Consider the following 22549-nt stretch of genomic DNA (forward strand, 5'->3'; position numbering starts at 1 on the left):
TTTCGTGCACCTTCCCTCCCATTCCCTGCACATCTACTGCTAATATATATTGTTAATATAAATATATTAATAGTATATTGTTTATATTTTAAAATGTTATATTTTTTCTGTAATACTAATCTGTATATGGAGAAGGTGTTTGACTGTCTGTTAATAATCTAGTATCTCATCAATTATCTACTAACAAATTTAGTAACAATCTAGTAACCAAATTATATATTAAAAACCTGACTAGTTTCCCAGCGGGTGGCAAAAATGTACTTGTTTTTCACTTTTATATTTAGTTTGTACAAAGCAAGAAATTCTAATGAAAATGTAGCATTTTTCTAACAGCCCAGTGTCAAGAAGTACCTTTGCCAGGATTCAGTGTATTTTGTATGGTGGAGTACATTCTGCAAACCCCATCAGTGTTCATCACGGCCATTTCCATCTTTTTCACAAGATCCACTACCTTCTGTTCTTCAGCATTGTTCTCCTTAACATCATACCTACCAACACCTCCTCTTCACCTCTGTTTTCTTCACCTCCAAAACACAAGTTTTTCCTTCAAGATGACACCTGCTCTATCTCTCTTCCTAGCGACAGCGGACTAGAGCATTAGTAGCGCCTGGCTTTGCTCCCCTTTCACCTGGTCTCTACCTCTCCTTACATCCTTGCCTTTCCGTCTTTCTTGATGCCTCTGAACATGCCTTTCAACAGCATCAGAGGTTGTTGGTGTTGTCCACAGATCTGACTAATCCGTTATCGAAATGTTCTTCTCGATGATCTACATGTTTGACTTACTTAAGATATCACACAGGACACGCTTCCTGACACACTCTCACTTGGGACTATGACCTTCCTATCATCATGAAGCAGTTTGGCAATTCTTCTCTGACCTCTAGCTCAAGCTGTTTTTACCCAGTGAACTCCTGCTTACTGGATATTTATATAGATATTGTGACAAAAAAGAGCTCAGTAACTTCCCACTTACAAATTAGACTGATTAGAATGTTGGGACATTTAAAGGAACTCAATATACATAGTTAAAAGCATATTTACTAGTGACAAACATCTAAAATCTTCAAAATCTGAGAAGTAAAATTGCACAAATATCAAACCTTTTACAATTTTCTGCTCTAAGCTTGCATTTCATTTAAACGTACATAATTTCATCTTAAACAATTTTTACACTTTAGATTTTCTCTCCCCTCATGCAAGAACAACAAGCATCAAAGAAACACTTTTGCAGCAAAAAGTACAAACAATAATTTCTGGAGATGCTTTTTTTCACACTTCAAAAAGAGTAAAGCAAAGGAACACATTATTTATAAAATTAGCATGAATCAAAGTGCAATATTATAAATGATGGGGAGTTTTTTTCATTTTTAATGCATTTAAATTGTGAAAATGAGAAATGAGAAAAAAGGAGCAGGTCAACTAGATATATACATATTTTGGTAAAAATGTGTGATCGTGTGCAATTAAGAGCTATTATAGACAGAGATGGGCAGTGTTGGAATTTAAAAATATAATCGGCTTATCTGCTATTATATTTTTTCTGGATAAGAGAGGCCCAACTCTTAGTACAGTTTGTGCCGACAGGACTGACAGGAAATTACATGCTTTTGCAGAAGCCTGCTTTTGCAGCTAGAATGAAGTGAAAGTGAAACCAACTAGGCTGTTTGATTGAAACTTAAAGTGTGGTATGATGTAGAGAGCAAGTATATAAATGACTAGGCTTCCTGTTTTGTGCTTCAGACCTGAGCTTGTGTGTCCGTGTGTTCAGGTCTCCATATCCAGGATATGTTAATTAAAGATCATTTTTAAAGTAAAAGGACCACTTTTGAGCCGTGTCTTTCTTGGCCCTAAGAATTCAAAGAACTGGAATTAACAGCAGTAATGTGTTACTGTAATCCGATTACTTTTTTCAAGTAATGAGTAATATAAGGGATTACTATCGCAAAAAAAGTAAATAGATTACTGTTACTTTCCAGTAAGCACGCCGCTTTACTGCGTTACTAAACCGTGATTTTGTTTGTGAGAGTGTCTCATGACAATGACATAAGCACGTGCGACACCTGTGGCAGCAACAGACTTGTGTAGATCAACAATGGATAGTATGGAGTGCAGGACAGAGTACGACTATGCAGCATTTAAAGCTTGGACGTACTTACATTACTTTAGTCAGTAAAAAGTGACTAAAATATGAGCATCCGCTGTACACTCTGCGTGGGAAGAAAATGTCTTTCTACAGCGAAAAATTTAACTTGAAATCTGAGCAAGCACCGAGCACGCTGCCACAGGAATGTGAAATTCACAGAGAAACCCCCGGATACCCCCACTGACATGACTACTGTGGCACCGGGCAAACCTCCACCCGCCCCACTCCTGCTTAACAGGTGAAGATAGATTTAAGAACGACAGGACTTAGTGACTCTGAGCGTTGATTCTATTTATTTTTTGCCGTGTTTTACTTGCATCTATTTGAAAGAGTGAGTGTAAACACAAAAAATTATTTTATTTTATATGTGGGAATATGCAGAAAATAGGTTTAAATGTTAAACAAATTTCTTCAAGTCAAAGACTGTTGAATATAATTTCATTTTTGCTTAATGCAATGTGCATAAAATTAAAAGATTAAAACTGATAAAACAAGTTTTTAAAAGATTCAATTTTATTTGATGGATTATGCAGAAAAAGTAGAATTGGGCTGAAAGGTCTGTTGCTTTATTATTTATTCAGGTTGTGTATCATGGATTACTTTTATGGAGTATTAATCAGTAATTAGTTACTAATTACTTTTTTCAAGTAACTTGACTAACACTGGTAATAGATCTCATCAAGGAATTACAAATCATCCACCAGTTCTTCAGAGCTCATAAGAACAAAGAAGGATTGAACATCTACCTGAATTTCTTAGTGAGAACAGTTTTGTGAGCATAATAATAACCCCTTAACTTCACTTCTCTTTCCACAAACATTTTTATGCATGCGGGTAAATAAAAAATTTTAGGGTTTACTACACATTACATTGCAGCACAGAGCATTACTAGAGTCTGCTTTAGTCTTTATTTGGCTTTTCTGCGACCTCTAGTGACCGTTTTGGTCTTTTAGAACTCTTTCAACAGAAGGCCATAGGGACGAATGGCACGCGCCACCATCTTTTCCTCTTCTTCTTTTGATACTCTATCATTGATGGGAACCAGCCAGTACTTATCATTGTGGTGTTTCTCTCTGTATCTGGGGTTGATCCGATTCTGCAGAATCACTTTGTACGTCTTGCCGTTTTTTTTGGACTTGAAATCTTTACAGTATTTGAGGGCCACTTCGATGTCAGGTGTAGAATAAACCCCTCTACCATAGACCTCACGGTGACCTGGCTGTTAAATAAAGTGAGAGGAATTAGAAATTAATTTAGAGATTTAGATAATTTAGAGAATGTTACAGTTTATTTACTTTGACCTGAATAAGATAAACTTTAAGTCATTTTTAACCATTTTATTTATTTATTTAGTTAAAGATGTACAATAACTAACAGTAGATCACGTTTCTATTCTACAGCATAGGGAATGAGCACATCACAGTCTTTGTTAACACGTATTGTGTTTTTCTGTTATGTTCTGCTTCTACTGAAGATGAAATCTATTGAAATTTCAGTAGATACTGATCAGGGGCTGAGGGAAAGAGAAGCAGAGAAAGACCAACAAACAACAAGAGGACAAAAACACAGACAGACAGAAGATAAACATTCATGAAATATTTTAAGATATTGTGTCAAATAACTATACAGCAATTGGAGTGGAGATGAAATGCTCATTGCATCATGGGAAGTCATCATGGAGATGATGGAGACACAGACTTCCTGACAGAGGAGGCTTACTAGGCATGTAAACAAGTATTGCCATATTAAAGCATCGTATCATATTTTCACTGGTTAAAATACTGCAGTACCAGAGATGATGTAATCAAACCTTGAAACGTCCTTTGATGATGTCACAAGCAGAGTCATAAGATGTCCCATGGTAGGACACAGGCCACTCCCCTGACACTGACCGAGTGCGATAGCCTGCTGTGCCGAGCCATTCATTTCCATCATACTTATCCAGGACCTGTGATCAAATGTTTTCATGCAAGAAAATCTGTTATGATGTTATAACAGATGATAGCTTCATAGAGTTACGTAAGCTGAGGGGCACAACTCATAGCAGAACACAGTCAAAAAAAAAAACAACAACAAAAAAACTATCGCTTTTGATAGGTCAAAGAGCCAAAAGTTATCTCTTTATCTGTAGTTATTTCTGCATCTGTTTGTTTGTTTTGTATCTAGAGGCTGGAATGGATGGGGCAGTGGGACATAAGAGCAGAGGATGCTATCTAGAGGGCGCAGCTCGAGTACGAAGACACAGTCTGTCGGTCTGAGGTCATCAAAACTGCTTTTGTTTGTTTCAGACAGTCCATAGATTATCTTTGCAAAAGTTAAACACATGTTTTACACACAAATTTTAAAAAGTCAAATAAAAGTAAAAGTAAAATTATTATTGTCATTATTCTGATTTCCCGTGAAATATAATATAAATTCTTTTGACAATCTATTGAAGTCACAGCCCTCCTTCCACTGTATCTACCAAGAGAAAAAAGTCTGCATTTTATTTGTTCATCACAGCCGCTAGTTGAAAGTTTCTAATAAAGCCAGCAACAGAAAACAAAACCAACTCTATATTTTGATATCAATGTCATTGTAATGCTTCTAAATGATCTATTAATAACACTGTGAACCATCTTTTGATTTTATTCTACTATATATTTCATATACTATATGCTTCATTTCATTATACACTTCATTTTTTATAAGTAACTTTTACGGTGGTATCATTGAATTCATAATGCGTCTTTTTCAGTGAGTATCAGTATCATCCAGTGCTTGATAGTGTTTAAGGACCAGTTATAGCAGTTTAAATGCTGAACATGAATAACATGGCTGCTTCAAAGGGATACTTACCTTGATAGCAAAACGCTGCCAACCATAGGGACGCCAGTACTCTTCGTCACCTCTGTAAAAGGTATCTGTGTCTTTCATTCCAGTAAAGTCGTAGTGAAATCTGGGGTCAAAGAATTCTTCCTCGTTGATGATGAAACGCCTTCCATTTCTTTCCTCTATTTCAAATTTTGATACATGTTTATTTGCTGGAAAACCTTTAATACCTATATTCCCGGGCAATCCAGAAGACACGTGCCCATCAATCCTCATCAAGCTGCTTTGTGACACCGAGCTGTAAGCATAAAGTTCCAAAGCAGATCAGCTGTCTTTTCATGTCATCGACTTAAATATATTTTAAATCAGATTATGCATGGCTTATAGGTCATGCTGTTTTACAAAAGTTAATGAGTTATGTCTCAGAAGTCTGAACAATCTGAAATTTTAGCTGTTGAAAATGAAAATGGTGGATTTTAATTGGACTTTTTTTTTACACTATATAAAGTGAAATGCAGGTAAAAATGAGCACACATATTTTTCTATCCTGTTGTGAAACGATTAAACTTCTTTGGGTTTTCGAAACTACAACCTGACTTTGAGTCTCGGCACAGTCACAGTTTTACTAGTGTCATCTAAATTATTTTTGAAACATTTTTTGCACCAGTAATTCTATTCTAAAGCCTAATCCTTTTAAAAACCTACAATCCTGTTTCAGTAATGACATTTAAAGTAGCTGTTATCAGAGGTTTAGTATAACATTTACCAAGTTTGATCTCCATCCACAACTGTAGAAATGAGCTGCGTAACAGGCAGCTGCGTAGCAGGAGCTGTGAAAAACAAATTTTTGAAAGCTTCGAGAAGACCAGAACCGATGCCAACTTCTCCTTGTTTTTGTTGAACAGAAGTTATCTTAGCATTGCAGATCACCCCCAGTGCTTCAAGTACGATGTCGTTGTCAATCATCTTGGCGATGTTGTCTTGATGTTGCAGTGCTTTGCTTTGATGTAAAGAACAAAAGCTTGTATCTTGTACTTTCACTTCTGGTACATAGCAAACAGCTATGTGTATGTGTATGGAGTCATCTCTGTTGCTGAAGAGGAAGTGTTTCTAAACTCTGTCTGAGTCACATTTCTTTATACCATTATTTATTTCTTCTTATATGCCCTGTGAAAGTTAAACATCAAAAAAATCAATTTTCTTTAAATAAAAACGAGTTTCCACATAAACATTTTTGGTCTGACTTATACTTTCATTTCTATCCACTCATGCAATTTCTTATCTATTGGCAGGGGTACTGGAGCCTCTGCCAGCACTTACTTGCTGGGTGTTACAAAGTCTCTCTCCTCCACCCTACATTTGTATTTTTAAGATAAGTAATGTATCAAAAATGAAAAAAGCCATAGTGTCACGTCTAGCGTGGCAGACGTGTGGAGTTGTAGATAAGGACCCAAGATGCGGCTTGTGATGAGAGTGAACTTTATTTAGTAAGGAGGATGACATACAAACAGAAACGGCATGGCGAGAAGAAACGAAACTGGAACAGCTAACAAAACAAACCGAAAACCAAACCCAGAGATGGACAGAGATGGATACGCAGGAAGATGGAGGGGAACAACACAGACGAACCAGCAACGAGGACGAGGGAACACACACTATAAATACACTCACCAGTAATCAGGGGATGGGAAACAGGAGGGAAACACACCTGGGAGACATAACAGCTGACGAGGCAGGGGAAACGTAAACAGAACACACTGACATCAGACAGAGACCTTCAAAGTAAAACAGGAAACACACCGACTGAACACAGACTGGAGGACACCTATATCGGCACATGAAACGTGAAACAGAAGAGTACAAAAACCCAAGATAAACAAAACCACAGAATAATAATAAACTAAACATAAACACGGAGTCACAGACTCCGGACCATGACACATAGAGTCAATGAAGTTAAAGATGTGTTACACAAAACAGTTTCAAACCATAAAGTTATTACTCACATTACAAATTTTATAGAGAGATTGTAATGGAAATGTTACGGTTTGCAAGGCTGGGGGAAATCTGCAGTCGCTCTGAGGTTTGCTTGTAACAAAAGCTGAGAAATGCAGGGGAGGCAATTAAAACTGAAACCACAACCACTGTATGGTGCAGCTGGTGACATGGAAGATGAGGATAAAGCAAACTGCATCACAAGTGCTGAAGTCATCACTCTTGCACTGTGTGCGATTGGTCGTGATTAAATGTTGCATAAAGTGGCAGGAACAAATACAGCGTTTCTATCAGCTCAGCAAACATCAGCAAACATATAAACTGTTTGTATGTTGGCCACACAGTCTGCTGCTGGCTAAAAGCCTACTGGTGTGTTTCATTTCACAAAGAAAAGACTGTGAGATAGCTTCACTCGGAGAGGGGGAAAGGTGTAAGAAGAAAGACAAGAATGGGAGAAGTGTCCATTGGCATTTGGTAAACTGCATTAAATATCTTTTAATAGAGGATTAAATAGAAAAAGTCAATAGAGATAAAGACAAACATGAGTCTATGGAGCCATTCACTTAGGTAGGTCAACTTAAAACAGAGAAGGGAAGAACTGGATTTTCCATCAGATGTGCAAAAGGATTTAACGTCCAAAACTATTTTGTGAGCACAATATCCCTAAACTTAATTTTATGCACATATGTACATTAAATTGTAGCAGAGAGTATTTTTAATGGATTACTAGAGTCCACTTTAGTCTTTTCTTCCAACCTTTACCTTTCTTAGTCTTTCTAACGCTTTGAGCAGAAAGTCATAAGGACAAATAGCCCGTTCCACCATCTTTTCCTGTTCTTCTTCTGGTAATCTAGGATTGATGCAAAACAACCACTTTGTTTACTTTGACCTGGTTAAGATTAACTTTAGCTCATCTTTATTTTTATTCTATAGCACAGAAAATGACCACATCACAGTCTTTTAACAGATTTTGTGGGTTCTTTTGTCATGTTTTGCAAATTTTCTGTTAAAGATGTAATCCACTGACAAAAAACCCACGAGTCTGGTTTTGGTTGTTGACAGGAGAACAGTACATGTCTGACTGCACTGTTGCATGCGTAAAGTTTGGTTGGGGGGGGGGGGTTATAGTGTGAGCCCTTAGTTCCAGTGAAAGGAACTGTAAATGCTTCAGTTTACCATGACATTTTGGGCAATTTCATGCCCCCAACTGTGTGGGAACAGTTTGAGGATGGTTCCTTTCTGTTCCAACATGACTGCGCACCAGTTTTTCAAAGCAAGCTCTATAATGACATGGGTCTGGGTGCAGTTTCCCCCTCTAGGGGCAAAGGTACCTAGACCTGGGGCATAGAGTACGTTTGGGGAGTGTGATTGTGTGTACAGTGTCTATTTATCTCTGTCTTCACGTTGGGTGAGTGCTGAGTATTTGCATAGCAAATTGGACTGCCATTGGAGCATTGGACTGCCATTACCTCATAAGACTTTGTTGTTATACTATCTCTTACCGTATATTACTAAATCTCCAAACAAGTCCAAACATCCTCTGACCTGGCGGAGATAGGGATTTCTGACCACTTATAAAATGTGTTCAATGTGCTGCCCATTGTGTTGGATTGTCAATGCAACCCTCTTCTAACCCTCTTCTCCCACTCTTCACACACTGATAGCAACACAGCAGGAGAAATGCCAGCACAGGCATCCAGTATCCGTAGTTTCAGGTGCTGCACATCTCGTATTTTCACACCATAGACAATTGCCTTCAGATGACCCCAAAGATAAAAGTCTAAGGGGGTCAGATCGGGAGACCTTGGGGGGTATTCAGCTGGCCAACAACGACCAATCCACTTTCCAGGAAACTGTTCATCTAGGAATGCTCGGACCTGGCACCCATAATGTGGTGGTGCACCATCTTGCTGGAAAACTCAGGGAACGTGCCAGCTTCAGTGCATAAAGAGGGAAACACATCATCATGTAGCAATTTCAAATATCAAGTGGCCTTGAGGTTTCCATTGATGAAGAATGGACCCACTATCGTTGTACCCCACATACCACACCAAACCATCACTTTTGTTGTTCCAACAGTCTTGGAGGGATCCATCCAATGTGGGTTAGTGTCAGCGGTGGTTTTGTTTGTTAACTTCACCATTCACATAAAAGTTTGCCTCATCACTGAACAAAATCTTCTGCGTGAACTGAGGGTCCTGTTCCAATTTTTGTTTTGCCCATTCTGCAAATTCTGTGCACCGATCTGGGTGCCTACTACTCCTTGATTCCTAAAGTTCTCTGTGGTTGTGTGTTTAGACCCTGCTGGACTTTCTCTCCTTTTGTCTCTCTGTGCTTTCTTCCAAAACCTTCTCTTTTGCCTTTTTTCTCTTTCTTTCAGATCACTGGTGTTCTTTATTTTTCCCTCTTTCACTCTATTTCTCCATCTTTCCCTTCCCTTTATGAGAAACTCTTTCTTCAACTCAGGCTGGCTGTTAATTTTTCTCTCCTTCTTTTTCGATCATTCCTGTTCCTTCTCTTTCGTTCCTCTACTGACAGGTTCCCCTTTGCTATTTTAGCCTGAAATGTACCATTTTGTAATTACTATAATTTTTCTGAACCTTATGCTTTTTCACAGATTAAGGATGAATATTCACAACACAATTATGCAATAAGCAATAGAAATGCTATCCTGCCATTAAGTTTGATGTCATTAGCCATTTCCAGGTCCAAACTCCGCTGCAGGTCCCAAAGCCAAAGGAACTCTGCGGCATCACTGAGAGTTACAAACTGTCTAAATTCTTTCATCTTTAATAAAATGATCAGTGTGGCTCTACCAGGTGTAACATCCAGGCATCCATGAAAACAGAATATATGAAATTTAACAGAGTTAAAGTTAGATTGCTTGTTTCCACCTAAACATACCAGCTCTGCTACCACTTCCAACATAAATGAAGACAGAAAACTAAACAGCAGTGACTTCTGTAGAGTTACTGAAGTTGGGCTAGCTGGTATATAGTGATGTGCTACATGATCGCTAGCGACACAGCTATGTTAGCATAATATAAACACAGTGAAGCTGGAGGATGAATGCTAACTTTTTTTCCACTTGATAAAAGTTAACGTGAGGGTTCCCGATGGTTAGGCTGACAGTGATCACTGGCTGTTTTTAGGGGCTTGTTCAGATGTAATAGAATACGATAAAAAGCATTAAAACATTTTAACAGCACAACAGGCTTAATAAACACAGAGTAGTTTAGGCCCAGAAACAGGATTCATACATCATCACTTAAAGAACAGCTCTCGGGGCACAGCTAGCTCAGTAGATGCCCCATGATCGAAAGGTTGGGCGTTCAAATCCAACAAACAGCGGCTATCCTGGATTGGTAGCTGCCCACTGCATCACTGAGTGAATGGGTTAAATGCAGAGGACTAAGCATTTTCCTACAGGATTAATAATGTATACATAAACAATGAGATTCAAGATAAGGCAAATTTGATAATATTTGTGTCATGGTCCGGAGTCTGTGACTCTGTGTTTATGTTTTCGTTTATTATTATTCTGTGGTTTTGTTTATTCTGGGTTTCTTGTACGCTCCTTTTTCACGTTTCATGTTCCTATGTTCCCATGTTCCTATGTTCTGTGTCCCCCAGTCAGTGTTAAGTTTGTGTGTTGTGTCATTACGTGTATGTGTTTCCTGTTTTATTGTGAAGGTCTGCGTCTTATGTGAGTGTTTTCAGTTTGCCTCCCTGGTCTCCTCACGTTAATCACTCCCAGCTGTGTCCCCCACCTGTGTGTGATCTCCCTGTGTTTCTCTGAGTGTATTTTAGTCGTGTCTTCTGTCGTAGTAGCTGCTGGTTTGTCTGTGTCGTTCCCCTCCATTTTTCTGTGTAATCTCCCCGCAGCTCTGTTTCACGTCTCAAGGTTTCAGGTTTGTTTTTGCTTAGTTTTTCCCAGTTTAGGTTACTCTTAGGTTTTGGTTTTTGTCCACTTTGCTCCTGTTTGTTTCACCTTTTGTTAATAAAGCTCGCTCACAACTACACAGTCTGCATCTTGGGTCCGTTAATAATTCACACACGGCTTGCCCGGCAACCTGTGACAATTTGACACATCTGTAAAGCAGAAATATCAGTAAAATACACAGGAAGTAATATGACTGAAATATTAATAAAAATAGCTTAATATAATTGATTAATAGGACACTTTTGTGGCATTTGTCAACACCATTAGAAAAAGGGTCAGCACCGTCAGACAAAAATCCTGATGGTGTTGACATCTGATGGTGTTGACAAAATACCCTACTTTCTCTCATAATTACATGTTTTTCTGACAGAAGCCATCTTGTTTTTCATCAGTTGCTTATGGCCTCTACAATCTACCTAAATTAAGCTCTTTTTACAAAAAATTTTTTTGATTACATCGACTTTGGTGTTGACGCACTGTGGTTGTGACACAGTTTTATCAGAAAGGTGTGCAATAAATGAAATAAAAATAAAAAAAGTTATCACAGCAGTGACCTCATGGCATGTGTATCAAACAGGAAGTGGTAAAGGGGTCCTCAGAGTGTAAGCCGCCCACAATAATTCCTGATTTTTTTGTACTTTTAAAAAAATCTGATGGTGTTGACAAAAACTCTGGACACAGGTATTGACTTAAATACTTAGTGACGAGAGCCATGATGTTTAATTTTACATTACTTTTAATTTTTTTCTGTATTTTAATATTATCACACCTGCTTCAGGACAATGGATTTTTAAGGTACTGGTAATGTACTGTACCATTTAAAATAAATATATGTGTATAAAAAATGCAAAATCATGCTTTTGTTGTAAAAACATTGCCTTGGTTTGTCTTTTAGGCAGTTGGATTAACACTTGTATGCATATTTTTAACCACAAAATTGGGTTTTATCTGCCGGACATGTTTTGTCCCTTATCTCAAGAATCAGTGTGATATATATATATGTATTTTTTGTAATGTAATGGCATCTTTCTTGGCCTTCAGACAACAATTCTGATGGCAAAAGAACCAAATGGGACAGGCAAAAAAATAAAATAAAATTCTAAGCAGTGCCTCTGGTTCACCTTACAGCATTTGAATCACCTGCTCATTTAACATTTTCTGGTTTTCTAGGTGGCACTGTTGGTCCCTTTTCAATTAAGCAGAAGACAAATCACACTGAAAGTGTTGGATTGTAAATTTTAAAGCCAATATGATAACCTTATCCCACCAACGATGTGGAGATCCAGTTTTTTTTAAGATCCAATTAAATCAGTTCACTCAAAAAGATCCTCGGGAAAACAGTAGAATTCTTGGAACAGAGTTTAATACATATGAACAGCAAGATAGTTCATACACAGAACAGCAAGAAAACCCATAGCAGAGCAAACAAAGCAAACCCTGGAGTGTAGAGCCTTAAGCACAGACAGCAGAGCCACACAGAGACAGAGAAGAGCCCCGGTGGCCCCTCCGACCCATCTCTTATAGGCAGTGCCGGGGAGTAACTGAATACAGGTACCGGCGTTATGCATTTAAAATACAAAATATGAGTAACTGTATTCCTTTACAGTTAACACTTAAATATGTGATAATTAGAATAAAGTTACTTTCTTGAAATTAATGGATTACACAGCAGTCATTTTCTGCTTCATATGTTAGGCTATCCCCTCTCTAATTTTGGTAATTTCACGCATTGCTGGAAACCCAAACAAAATAAGAGGCTCTAATGTAGGCATCCTATTAATGTTGGTGGCGTCAGTTGCACAATGGACCCGGAGCCAGCACAACAGATCCAGCAGTGCACGGGCAGGAATGCATTTCTTACTTGGAAATTCCGACACCACTTCACATTTAAAGAAAGGGATGGGCGAAATCTGACTGTTCAATCCAGACTCTGTTTGCCAGCAACCAAGCTGCTCTCAGGTTCTAAAGACTCCACCTCCAACCTAAACAAACATCTGGAAGTAAGTTCTTTTTAAAAAAAAAAAAAAATAACTGCCTACTGCAGCTACCTTGTTTTAGTGGTAGCTACCTGGGTTATGTACCACTTCAGTATCTTCGATGTACTGTTGCTGTGTGATTTATTACTATTACTGAGGGCTACGTTACAACCTGCTAGCTGCAAATAATCATGCGCAGTTCTCAAAGCAGACAGAAAGAAAACATATTACTGATACAGAAATAGTTTTCTCTACAAGATCACTGTAGTTCATGTAGTTTTAAAAAAGCATGACAATATAACAAGTTATCCAAAGTATTCAGAATACGTTACTCACATTGTGTAACGTAAATACACAAATTAACAGAATACATTAAAAACTACATTTTGGGCCATGTATTCGGTAATCTGTAGTGGAATACATTTTAAAAGTAACCTTCCCAACACTGCTTATAGGGCTTTGGAGCGTGATGTCACGGGGGTGGGCGTGGAAAGGATTTTGGCCTGATGCGGCATTTTCCGGGTCCAAACAAAGCAAGAAAAGCAGAGGCGTCACAGTGTAATTATTTACGTGCAGTTGTTTTTTTTGCCCAGCGCGTGCTCCTGACGCAGGGAAAACCAATTCTGCAGGGGAGACCTACCTTGGTACTTGTGCAGGTGAAGCCAAAGGGAAGATATGCTTCACCATATTTCCTAGTCTTTGGCTTAGAATGAAGTTGCTGCATCTCCTGCTTTGCGTTTGTGTGGGCGCCCTGTGCTAGCAGTGTCCAAGCGTTTTTGTTTTTTTTTCCCTTTTCATACCACGCCCCCCCTGCAATGGCTCTGCGCCCCCCCCCCTAGGGGGCGGGCCCCACACTTTGGGAAGCTCTGGATTAACCCTTTGCTTTGCTTTATCACAATAGGTCACAAAACGGTCAAAATTTGCACATTAATGCTAATTGTTAAATCGTACAACAAGCAGTATGCATCAACAAGTGCTCAACTATATAAGTTAAATGCTTAACATGGTGATTCTCATATATAAAAACATTCCAGCGTAGATTATGATATGTTACTGAAATCACACTGTATCATATAAAACATTAGATTTTTCTGCGCTTTACCAAGATACATTAGAGAGCAGCATTGTTCTGATTAATATACTGTAAAGCTGCTTCTAGCTGGTGGACTGAGCCGCCTCACCTTTCACCTGGCTCACGTCACACACCTGGAGAGACTCGACCTCCACCTGTGTTGCCTCACGCGAGATGATCTAGAGGCTCTGAGTCAGTTGCTACCAATCTCACACGCCGGACACTAATCGCATGCTCGCTGCAGCAGTCATGTGACTCGTTGTTTTTCAGTCCAGGTGCTGCCCTCTCTCACTGCACTGACCGAGCTTGATGTGTCATCCAATAAGGAAGTGGGAGGTGTGGTCCACCTGCTGGTCTCCGCCCTCCCTGCGACACAAATGAGGCGGCTGCCATTCAACAGCTGCTACATGAGCAACGAGTCCTTCACTGCTCTGGGTAACACACACACACACACACACACACACACACACACTTGTTTATTTATAGAAGTTTTCCTTCAAGTCATTCTCCCTGAATACCTCTTCCACCCTCTAGCCTGAAATGGTGAAAACTTTGTGTTTATGCATCAGCCCTGGCGGTGTCCTATCTGCGCACGGTGGATATTTCCTGGTGTAAAGTGGTTGGCGGTCACTTGGCGCTCCTGCTGGATGCTCTGCAGCCATCAGTCGTCAGCGAGCTCCGTCTTTGCAGCTGCGAGCTCACCACTGATGACATGCAACATCTGGGTAACTAACACACAATGACATTATACTTTTTCTTTTTTGGTCTGTAGTGGATCATTAGGCTGCATAAATGTATATTAAGACAAGTAAAGCCTGAAGGAAATTGATATTTCTTTCATTTATTTCATGCTGCCAGCATCTGTAGCTGTCGTATAAAACAAAACAATGAAACTATTCGGTGTTATTTTTGTCTCCATCAGAAACATTGTGAACAAAACAGTAAAGTGAACAGGCATAAAGTGATCAGTTATCAATGGGTCCTCTTCCTCTGTGCAGCTGCCGTGTGCAGACGGGGCTGTCTCTCCTCACTCCGTGCACTGGATCTGTCCTACAACAGCTTGGTGGGAGACAACGGTTGGTGCAGTCTGTTTGCAGCAGGAGGTCTGGGCTCTCTGGAAGACGTGGATGTCAGTTTGCGACCTTCAACCTCTGCTCCGTGCTCAGCCTGGCTGCCCGCTCTGCTCCGAGCTCTGCCTCAAATGCCGGCGCTGGCTCGACTGGCCATGCAGAGGTGGACAGCTGACTGTCAGGAGAGAGAGCAGCTGAGGTACTGTCTGAAAAAGAGGAGCGTCCTGCTGGAAAGGGATCCAGATTTACAAGACACATCATCAGCATGTAAAGGGAACAGTCAGGAGAGCCTAGAAGAGAGTCCGCCTGAGGAGATTGGAGCGGACCGCGCTGGAATTTACTGTCAAAGAGCGACCCACTTTGTTGCTTTATTATTATTTTTTTAAGTCTCTGTTACCACAAGAAGGTCAGTGTTGACGTCAGCTGCATCACGTCTGATGTAAACTGTGTCACACGTGATGGTTTCAGGGAATACTGGGAACTTACAGAGTTAAGCACAGCTGGTGTGGGTTATCATATTTGTCGTCTCTCACCTTGGCTGCAGGGTCTGGGTCTTTCGAATGCAGCAGTCCTAACACTTGAGACACACATGCCGAGAAGTGGGGATACCTGGAAATGGACAAAGGCTTTCAGCAGAGTTTTAAAGCAGCTATTCAGGAAAAGAGCTGTGAATTATCTGCATACCTTGTTAGGTAATCAGCTATTTTGGGGTTCTTTAACAAATCAACCAAAAGGTCAACTGAGTATTTTCTCGTCAGAGTACCTTCACCGTTCACGATGATGTTGAGCACAAGCTGGAGCGTTTGATGGATGTTCTTTGCATCAAAGAGCTACGAGGAAATCCCAGAGATTAGAGACAGGATATTATGTGAATCAGCATGAATGTTGTTTGTTGTTCAACAGATAAAAACAAGAAGAGAAAATAGAAACAAAGTAAAAAAGGAACAATTGTTTCTGCCGTTAAGAAAAAAAAATTGAGTCATGGCAGAGACCTGCAGAAGTCTTGAGTCTCATTTGATGACATTTTGTCAGATTGCCTTGTAATTTAAAAAAAACAAAACTGTTTTTTGAGCAAAAGTTCTCCAGGTTTTTTTGGAGTTCTTTCAAAGTTTTCTTATTTTTGGACGTTAGCTGCTTTTTCACTCTTTTTCAGTCCAGTCTGTGCATCTGAACATTTACAGAAAGATTTCTTTGTTTCGTCTTTAGACACTTTGTTAAACGCAGATCCCAGCAGAGTTCGCCTACCTTCTCTCCAACCTTCTCAGGTTTTGTGGATATTATACATGGTTATGCTGAGGATATGTCGGCTACTTTCCACTGGAAATGCCTTTTGGTTAAACTGTCAGCGAGGAATTTGCACTGTTACATTTTTATATAACTTTAATGCAAAAAAACCAGCTGCTTGTTTAAGTGAAAATACACTGATGGGGTTTTTTTCTATTCATGAACAGGAGTGTGATCAGTTTAATAAAAGAAAAAATAACCATAACCAAGATATGAGGGGAAATCTTGGACAAATACAAGCAGACTGGAGCAGCCAGCGTTCAAAACACCGACGTTCAAGGTAACAGAAGGTTCCCGAGCCACATCCACCCAGCTGGTTTCTGTGTTTCTTGTGTATTTGTGTACACTGTGACTTCATGGCTGTCTTGGGCTCCAGCTCTTGTTTTGGTGTCTCATTAATTTGATTTAATGTCCTGCTTAGTGATAACATCACTCTTGGCCTCCCTGCACTGGCTTCCAATTGAATTTAGGATTCATTTTCAAGTTCTTTTATTGGTTTTTAAATCTTTAAATGGTCTGGCACCTGCTGAAGCCCTATGTCCCCACTCGTTCGCTCCGGTCAGCTGAGCAGCTGTTGCTCTCAGTCCCCAAATCACGGCTGAAACTGAGAGGAGACCGAGCGTTCTCTATCGTGGCTCCTAAGCTTTGGAATAATCTTCCTCTTCACATTAGGCAATCGACATCAGTGCTGGTTTTTAAATCCAGATTGAAAACGCATTTTTATTCACTGGCTTTTGACTCAGTGGTTGACTGACTTGTATTTTATTGTTTTTCGCTATATTTATTATTCTTATGGTATCTATTATGTTTCTATTGTTCAGCAGTTTGGTCAGCCTTGTGTGTTTTTAAAGTGCTATATAAATAAACAATGATGATGATGATGAACATAGTAACGTGTGTTGGGTTGCTCTGTCTTCAGACTCACTGTCAGACTGATTAGACAGTGAGTCTGAAGGTGAGAGTCCTCACTGCCCACGCCTGTCTTTGGGTCTGACCAACACCGTTTCCTGTGTGTCATTCCCCCCTCGCCTTCCCCCCATCCGTCCTGTCTGCACTGACCTCTCCAATAAAGACAAAAGGCCTCATTTTCTGAAACTCTTCCTATCCCATCACCTTGCGAAGAATCACTTCACCATGTTGATTAATAAGGACGGTGGGAATGGTTTGAAGTCTCGTCACAGAAAATGTGCCAAAGGCAAAGAATCTGAGCTTGAAATAAAATGAAATGAAAGATCAGCCCCACACAGGGGTTAAATTCAGATGGAAACTCTTATCACACAAAGAGAACAAGCGAATAAATATATCTGAGTGTGGCCCCTCGACTGTCACAGTGTAGCTGACATTTGATCTTATCATGTGTTAAAGCTATTTTAATTACTGAAGAGAACCAGTGTCAAACTCAGCCCAAGTATGGTTGTACGTTAATCCTTAAAGCAACAACGTTTTTAAAGTTGCAGCGTCATTTTTACACCACACCTAAAATCCCACTAATCGTCCGGGCTCTTCACCCTATGACCACACGCTGGGGTATCTAACACCACATGACCCAAATGGAAACTATGTCAGCTGAAAGAAACCCATCGAAATGTGCAACACTTAAAACTTTGCCTGATTGGAGCATGGCTTCAAATACAGCCCTGAAAACAGACAGGCGGTCGTTGGCATTTCGTTACAAAGTTTCCTTGTTCAAAACTTCTGCTTCATTATAGCAACCGAGTGACTGGGATCTACGAGCTGAGCTTGTGTAAGATGTCTGACACTGGAAGCCCAGGTGAGCGGCCATGAAACATGTTTAAAGAACGGCAGCTGTTTTATCATAATTCTGTGGAGAGCTTCATCCTAATGAGGGCTCATGTCCTGAGCAGGGATGCAGAGGAGGAGGAGGAAGGTCCTGGACACATCAGTGGCTTATGTGCGTGGAGAGGAGAACCTGGCCGGCTGGAGGCCCAGAGGAGATAGCCTCATCCTAGAGCACCAGTGGAAGCTGGAGAAGATGGAGCAGCTGCAGGAGGTGGGGCCTTAAAAGATTCATAAAGAAATAAATCTGTTTAATATCATTGAGGGAAAAATGACTTTTCAGCTCAAAGACCAAAGTGCTATTCTAAAAAGTTTTTTCTTAGAGTACAGACTTTACATGACTAACGTCCCCTCTTCTCCCCACCTCACATTCGCCCCCATCTTTCGTCCAGGTGGAAAAGACCCGTCACCTTCTGGGAGAGGCGGCTCCCGTGGGAACAGCTCCCACCACCAAGTCCCTAAGTGAGTCTCTGTCCCCCAGCGTGAGCTCCGGCACTCTGTCCACATCCACCTCCGCCTCCTCGCAGATCTCCAGCACCACCTTTGAAAGCGTGAGAAGGAGCTGGCCACCAAGGTGAGAAAAACGTGGGCTTAGTGGGCGTTCTTGTTGCTGCCTTCTTCCTTCTCTGCTCGGAGCTGATCGGTCTTGTTCCTGTTGTGTTGTAGTGCCTGCGCCTTCTGACACACACCTTCAATACTGAATACAAGCAGCTGGTGAACAGCATCAGTGACTGCAAGGTGAGAAATAATACAAAGAAATAAAAAAATAGCCTTTCTGTGTCACATCAGGGAGTTCCTATATTGACGTCTACCTCATCCTGCTGTTGTTTCACTTCAGCTTTCTCTCATCTCACCGATCGGACGTGATCCATCCGTGACGAGCTTCAGCAGTGCCACCCTCACCCCTTCCTCTACCTGCCCCTCTCTCTCGGACTCGCGCTGTGGCTCCATGGGCCAGAAGTAAACATATTTTTAGGAACATTGACCTCGATCTGCAAACGGTTATTGACAGGTTATCTATTTGATTCTAACTTGGTGTGATTTGTGTTAAAGGACCCCTGAGAACAGCTCACGTGCCTCCAGTCCCTCCTGCTCAGACTGTGAAAACTTCCCGATGGTTCCCACTCTGGAGACCTCCTACCTTGCGCGGGCTGCAAAAGAACGAGTTCCTGAACTTGGTGCCTGATATTGAAGAAATGCGACCAGGGTGAGTAATGCCATATTAACCCAAATACTGTCACTATGACATGTGTCTCACAGACCAAATGTAAGTCGACACTCATGTTCTCTAGTTCAAGCAGAAATGATGTGGATCGATTCAAATTCCTGAGCCTGGATGATTTCAGCTGGAAACAAACCAACTCTGCTTCTTCTTCAGATAATTCAATTCAATTTTATTTATATAGCGCCAAATCACAACAAAAGTCACCTCAAGGCGCTTCATAGATACAGAGAAAAACCCAACAATCATATGACCCCCTATGAGCAAGCACTTTGGCGACAGTGGGAAGTAAAAACTCCCCTTTAACAGGAAGAAACCTCCAGCAGAACCAGGCTCAGGGAGGGGCGGGACCATCTGCTGCGACCAGTTGGGGTGAGAGAAGGAAAACAGGATAAAGACATGCTGTGGAAGAGAGACAGAGGTTAATAACAGATATGATTCAATGCAGAGAGGTCTATTAATGCATAGTGAGTGAGAAAGGTGACTGGAAAGGAAAAACTCAATGCATCATGGGAATCCCCGGCAACTATGCAAGTTGTAAACAGTTGTAGGATTAAAGATTATTGAATGTACAGAATGATTATTTACACAGAGCTATACAGTAGTTCAGTTAAGATAAGTGAGGGTGTAGATAGTTTCTACAGGGGCTATATAAAGTGCTAGTGGTTGTGAGTGGTGGTTCACTCCATGTTATTATTGTGTGTTTGAGGGTACAGTTGTCCATTGTGTGTGTGTGTGTGTATGTTCAGTCCATGAGTTTAACGTGGGTCAGATGTCAGGAGGCAGAGTTCAGGAGTCTGACAGCTGTGGGGAAGTAGCTGTTCCGGTACCTGGTGGTCTTAGTCCGGAGGCTCCTGTGGCGCCTCCCAGAGGGCAGGAGGGTGAAGAGTCCATGTGATGGGTGACTGGGGTCTTTGATGATTTTCCCAGCCCTTTTCAGACACCGCTTCCTGTAGATGTCCTTTATGGCAGGAAGTGGTGCTCCGGCGATGCGCTGGGCAGTTTTCACGACCCTCTGCAACGCCTTCCGGTCCGAGGCAGAGCAGTTCCCGTACCAGACTGTTATACAGTTGGTCAGGATGCTCTCGATGGTGCAGCGATAGAAGTTCACCAGGATGTCTGAGGACAGGTGGTTCTTCCTCAGAGTCCTCAAGAAGAAGAGGCGCTGGTGAGCCTTCTTGACCAGCTTGGAGCAGTTGGTCGTCCAGGTGAGATCCTCGGAGATGTGGACTCCCAGGAACTTGAAGCTGCTCACACGCTCCACAGCCGTCCCCTTAATGTGGATGGGTGGATGTGGGTCAGCATTCCTCCTGTAGTCCACGATGAGCTCCTTGGTCTTCTCGGTGTTAAGCAGCAGGTTGTTTGTGTCGCACCACTCAGCCAGACGATCCACCTCCTCCCTGTAGGCGGCCTCATCGTTGTCACTGATGAGGCCAATCACCGTGGTGTTATCTGCAAACTTAATGATGGTGTTGGAACCATCAGCAGGTCTGCAGTCGTGGGTGAAGAGGGAGTAGAGGAAAGGGCTCATCACACAGCCTTGTGGTACACCGGTGTTCATTGTGATGGTAGATGAGCAGCGGTTATCCAGCCGGACATGTTGGGGGCGGTTGGTCAGGAAGTCCAGTAACCATTTGCAGATGAGGGAACTGATGCCCAGGTCTGTCAGTTTCCTGATGAGTTGTGAGGGGTGGATTGTATTGAATGCTGAACTGAAGTCTATAAACAGCATTCTGGCGTAGGTGTTGTTGTTGTCCAGGTGTGAGAGGACAGAGTGCAGTGCGATGGAGACTGCATCCTCTGTGCTCCTGTTCTGGCGGTATGCAAATTGGTGGGGGTCCAGGGTGGGGGGGAGACAGGATTTGAAGTGTGCTAGGACCAGCTGCTCTAAGCACTTAGCTATTTACAGTTCATAACAAGAGACAAGGCACCATTTCTCTCCTTTGTGTTCCAGTCATCACAGCAGATTAAACTTTTAAAATATTTGCAAATAGTATAAAGAAATATATAAAGAAGTAAAACAATAATTTATTAATACTTAGAAATACTAAAACTTACATTTGTCAGCAAAAACTGCTGCCATCTGAACCGAAACGTTACAAACCAGCTTACCCACAATCTGTGTATTTTTCTATGCTGGCTACTTAAATTGGCATCCAACAAGCTATTTGCTTTAATCTTTTATTAGACAAAGGCTGACTGGTTAGTTCAAGCTTCAACTGCATCCAAAGGACTGAAAATGTTTTAACACAGTGACTGAACTTGATTGAAGTCTCCGTAGTTTGTTGAATCTGTTTCGAGTGACTTATTTTCACAATTCCAGGAATTTTTAAAAGGCACCAAAAAGCATTACAACGCTGAGCTCGAGTCTGTGGACTTCAAAGGAAATGCAGAGGAGGCCAGGGTCCACATCAACAGCTGGGTGGAGAAGCAGACACAAGGTAAGCATAATGTAACTTTAAATGATCTCCACTGTAAATCCTTGGGGATCAGTTGTGTTGTGTTCAGTTGAGACATTATTACCGGATTGTCCACCGTCCACATTATTTTCTGTTTCCAGTTCTTCCAGTCTAATTTCTATTCAGTATTAAGCAGCACTATCTCTGGGTTTTACTGTTTGGTTTCATGCTATTAATAAAACCATCACAGCAGTATGTTGCTGTAAATAGCAGGCCAATTCTTCTATTCTTATTATATTATGTGATGGGTACTTCTACTTTGATCACTTGTGTCTTTAACATATTTTTATTTTTCAGGCCCATTTAGGATTGGCTGCTATTGATTCTATATCTTTATATTATCTTAAGTGCAGCAGGAAATTCATTCATTGTTTTTATAAAAGCGCGATACAAATACAGGCCATTTATAAATCTACCATCTATAATAATAGGATACAAGGACTTTCTATGAGGGTTATAGGACTGTGGTGCCACCTGCTGGAAATGAGACAATCTTAATCCCATTATTTTTGTAGGAGCCATTTTTGGGTTGATACCTCATGTTGCCGCTAGAGGTAACCTTTTTAAGTTTTTTCTTTTTTTTTTAAACTTTATTTAACAAACAATGAGTATACAACATACGAACAGATGAAGTATACAAAACAACAGAACATGAACACAAAAAGCCAAGAGTAAAAGAAAAAGGTAACAATTATAAGAATACACATACATGTATTGTTTTGAGAGCCTTTGTGTTGGTGGAGTCTGATATTGATTGTATGTACATTTCCACATCCT

General features: G+C 40.8%; 4 protein-coding genes across 4 annotated transcripts; 2 read left to right on the forward strand and 2 right to left on the reverse strand.

Moving 5' to 3' along the window:
* Positions 1 to 2548: 2548 nt before the first annotated feature.
* On the reverse strand, positions 2549 to 6067 carry LOC147308767 (uncharacterized). Its single transcript, XM_086272564.1, has 4 exons — positions 5721 to 6067; positions 4982 to 5252; positions 3954 to 4091; positions 2549 to 3362 (listed from the first exon to the last, which is right to left on the reverse strand). Exons 1-4 carry the CDS (start codon positions 5918 to 5920, stop codon positions 3093 to 3095), a joined length of 879 nt encoding a protein of 292 aa, XP_086128690.1. The 5' UTR covers positions 5921 to 6067; the 3' UTR covers positions 2549 to 3092.
* Positions 6068 to 12694: 6627 nt separating this feature from the next.
* LOC147308768 (leucine-rich repeat-containing protein 31-like) lies at positions 12695 to 15504 on the forward strand. The gene is made up of 5 exons (XM_086273295.1): positions 12695 to 12734; positions 14211 to 14375; positions 14510 to 14665; positions 14939 to 15277; positions 15479 to 15504. Exons 1-5 carry the CDS (start codon positions 12695 to 12697, stop codon positions 15502 to 15504), a joined length of 726 nt encoding a protein of 241 aa, XP_086129421.1.
* Positions 14394 to 18669, forward strand: LOC147308769 (kinesin-like protein KIF1B). Its single transcript, XM_086272638.1, has 2 exons — positions 14394 to 18305; positions 18484 to 18669. Exons 1-2 carry the CDS (start codon positions 18162 to 18164, stop codon positions 18667 to 18669), a joined length of 330 nt encoding a protein of 109 aa, XP_086128764.1. The 5' UTR covers positions 14394 to 18161.
* Positions 18670 to 19556: 887 nt separating this feature from the next.
* Positions 19557 to 21271, reverse strand: LOC147308770 (uncharacterized). Its single transcript, XM_086271492.1, has 3 exons — positions 21245 to 21271; positions 20144 to 20649; positions 19557 to 19715 (listed from the first exon to the last, which is right to left on the reverse strand). The coding sequence occupies exons 1-3, from the start codon at positions 21269 to 21271 to the stop codon at positions 19616 to 19618; spliced, it is 633 nt and encodes a 210-aa protein (XP_086127618.1). The 3' UTR covers positions 19557 to 19615.
* Positions 21272 to 22549: the final 1278 nt, after the last annotated feature.

Source organism: Aulonocara sp. 'chitande type north' Nkhata Bay, linkage group LG18, assembly GCF_057382095.1.
Source record: "Aulonocara sp. 'chitande type north' Nkhata Bay isolate Kocher_YH1m ecotype deep benthic linkage group LG18, A_spYH_male_GT1.1, whole genome shotgun sequence".
Taxonomy (NCBI): Eukaryota; Metazoa; Chordata; class Actinopteri; order Cichliformes; family Cichlidae; genus Aulonocara; species Aulonocara sp. 'chitande type north' Nkhata Bay.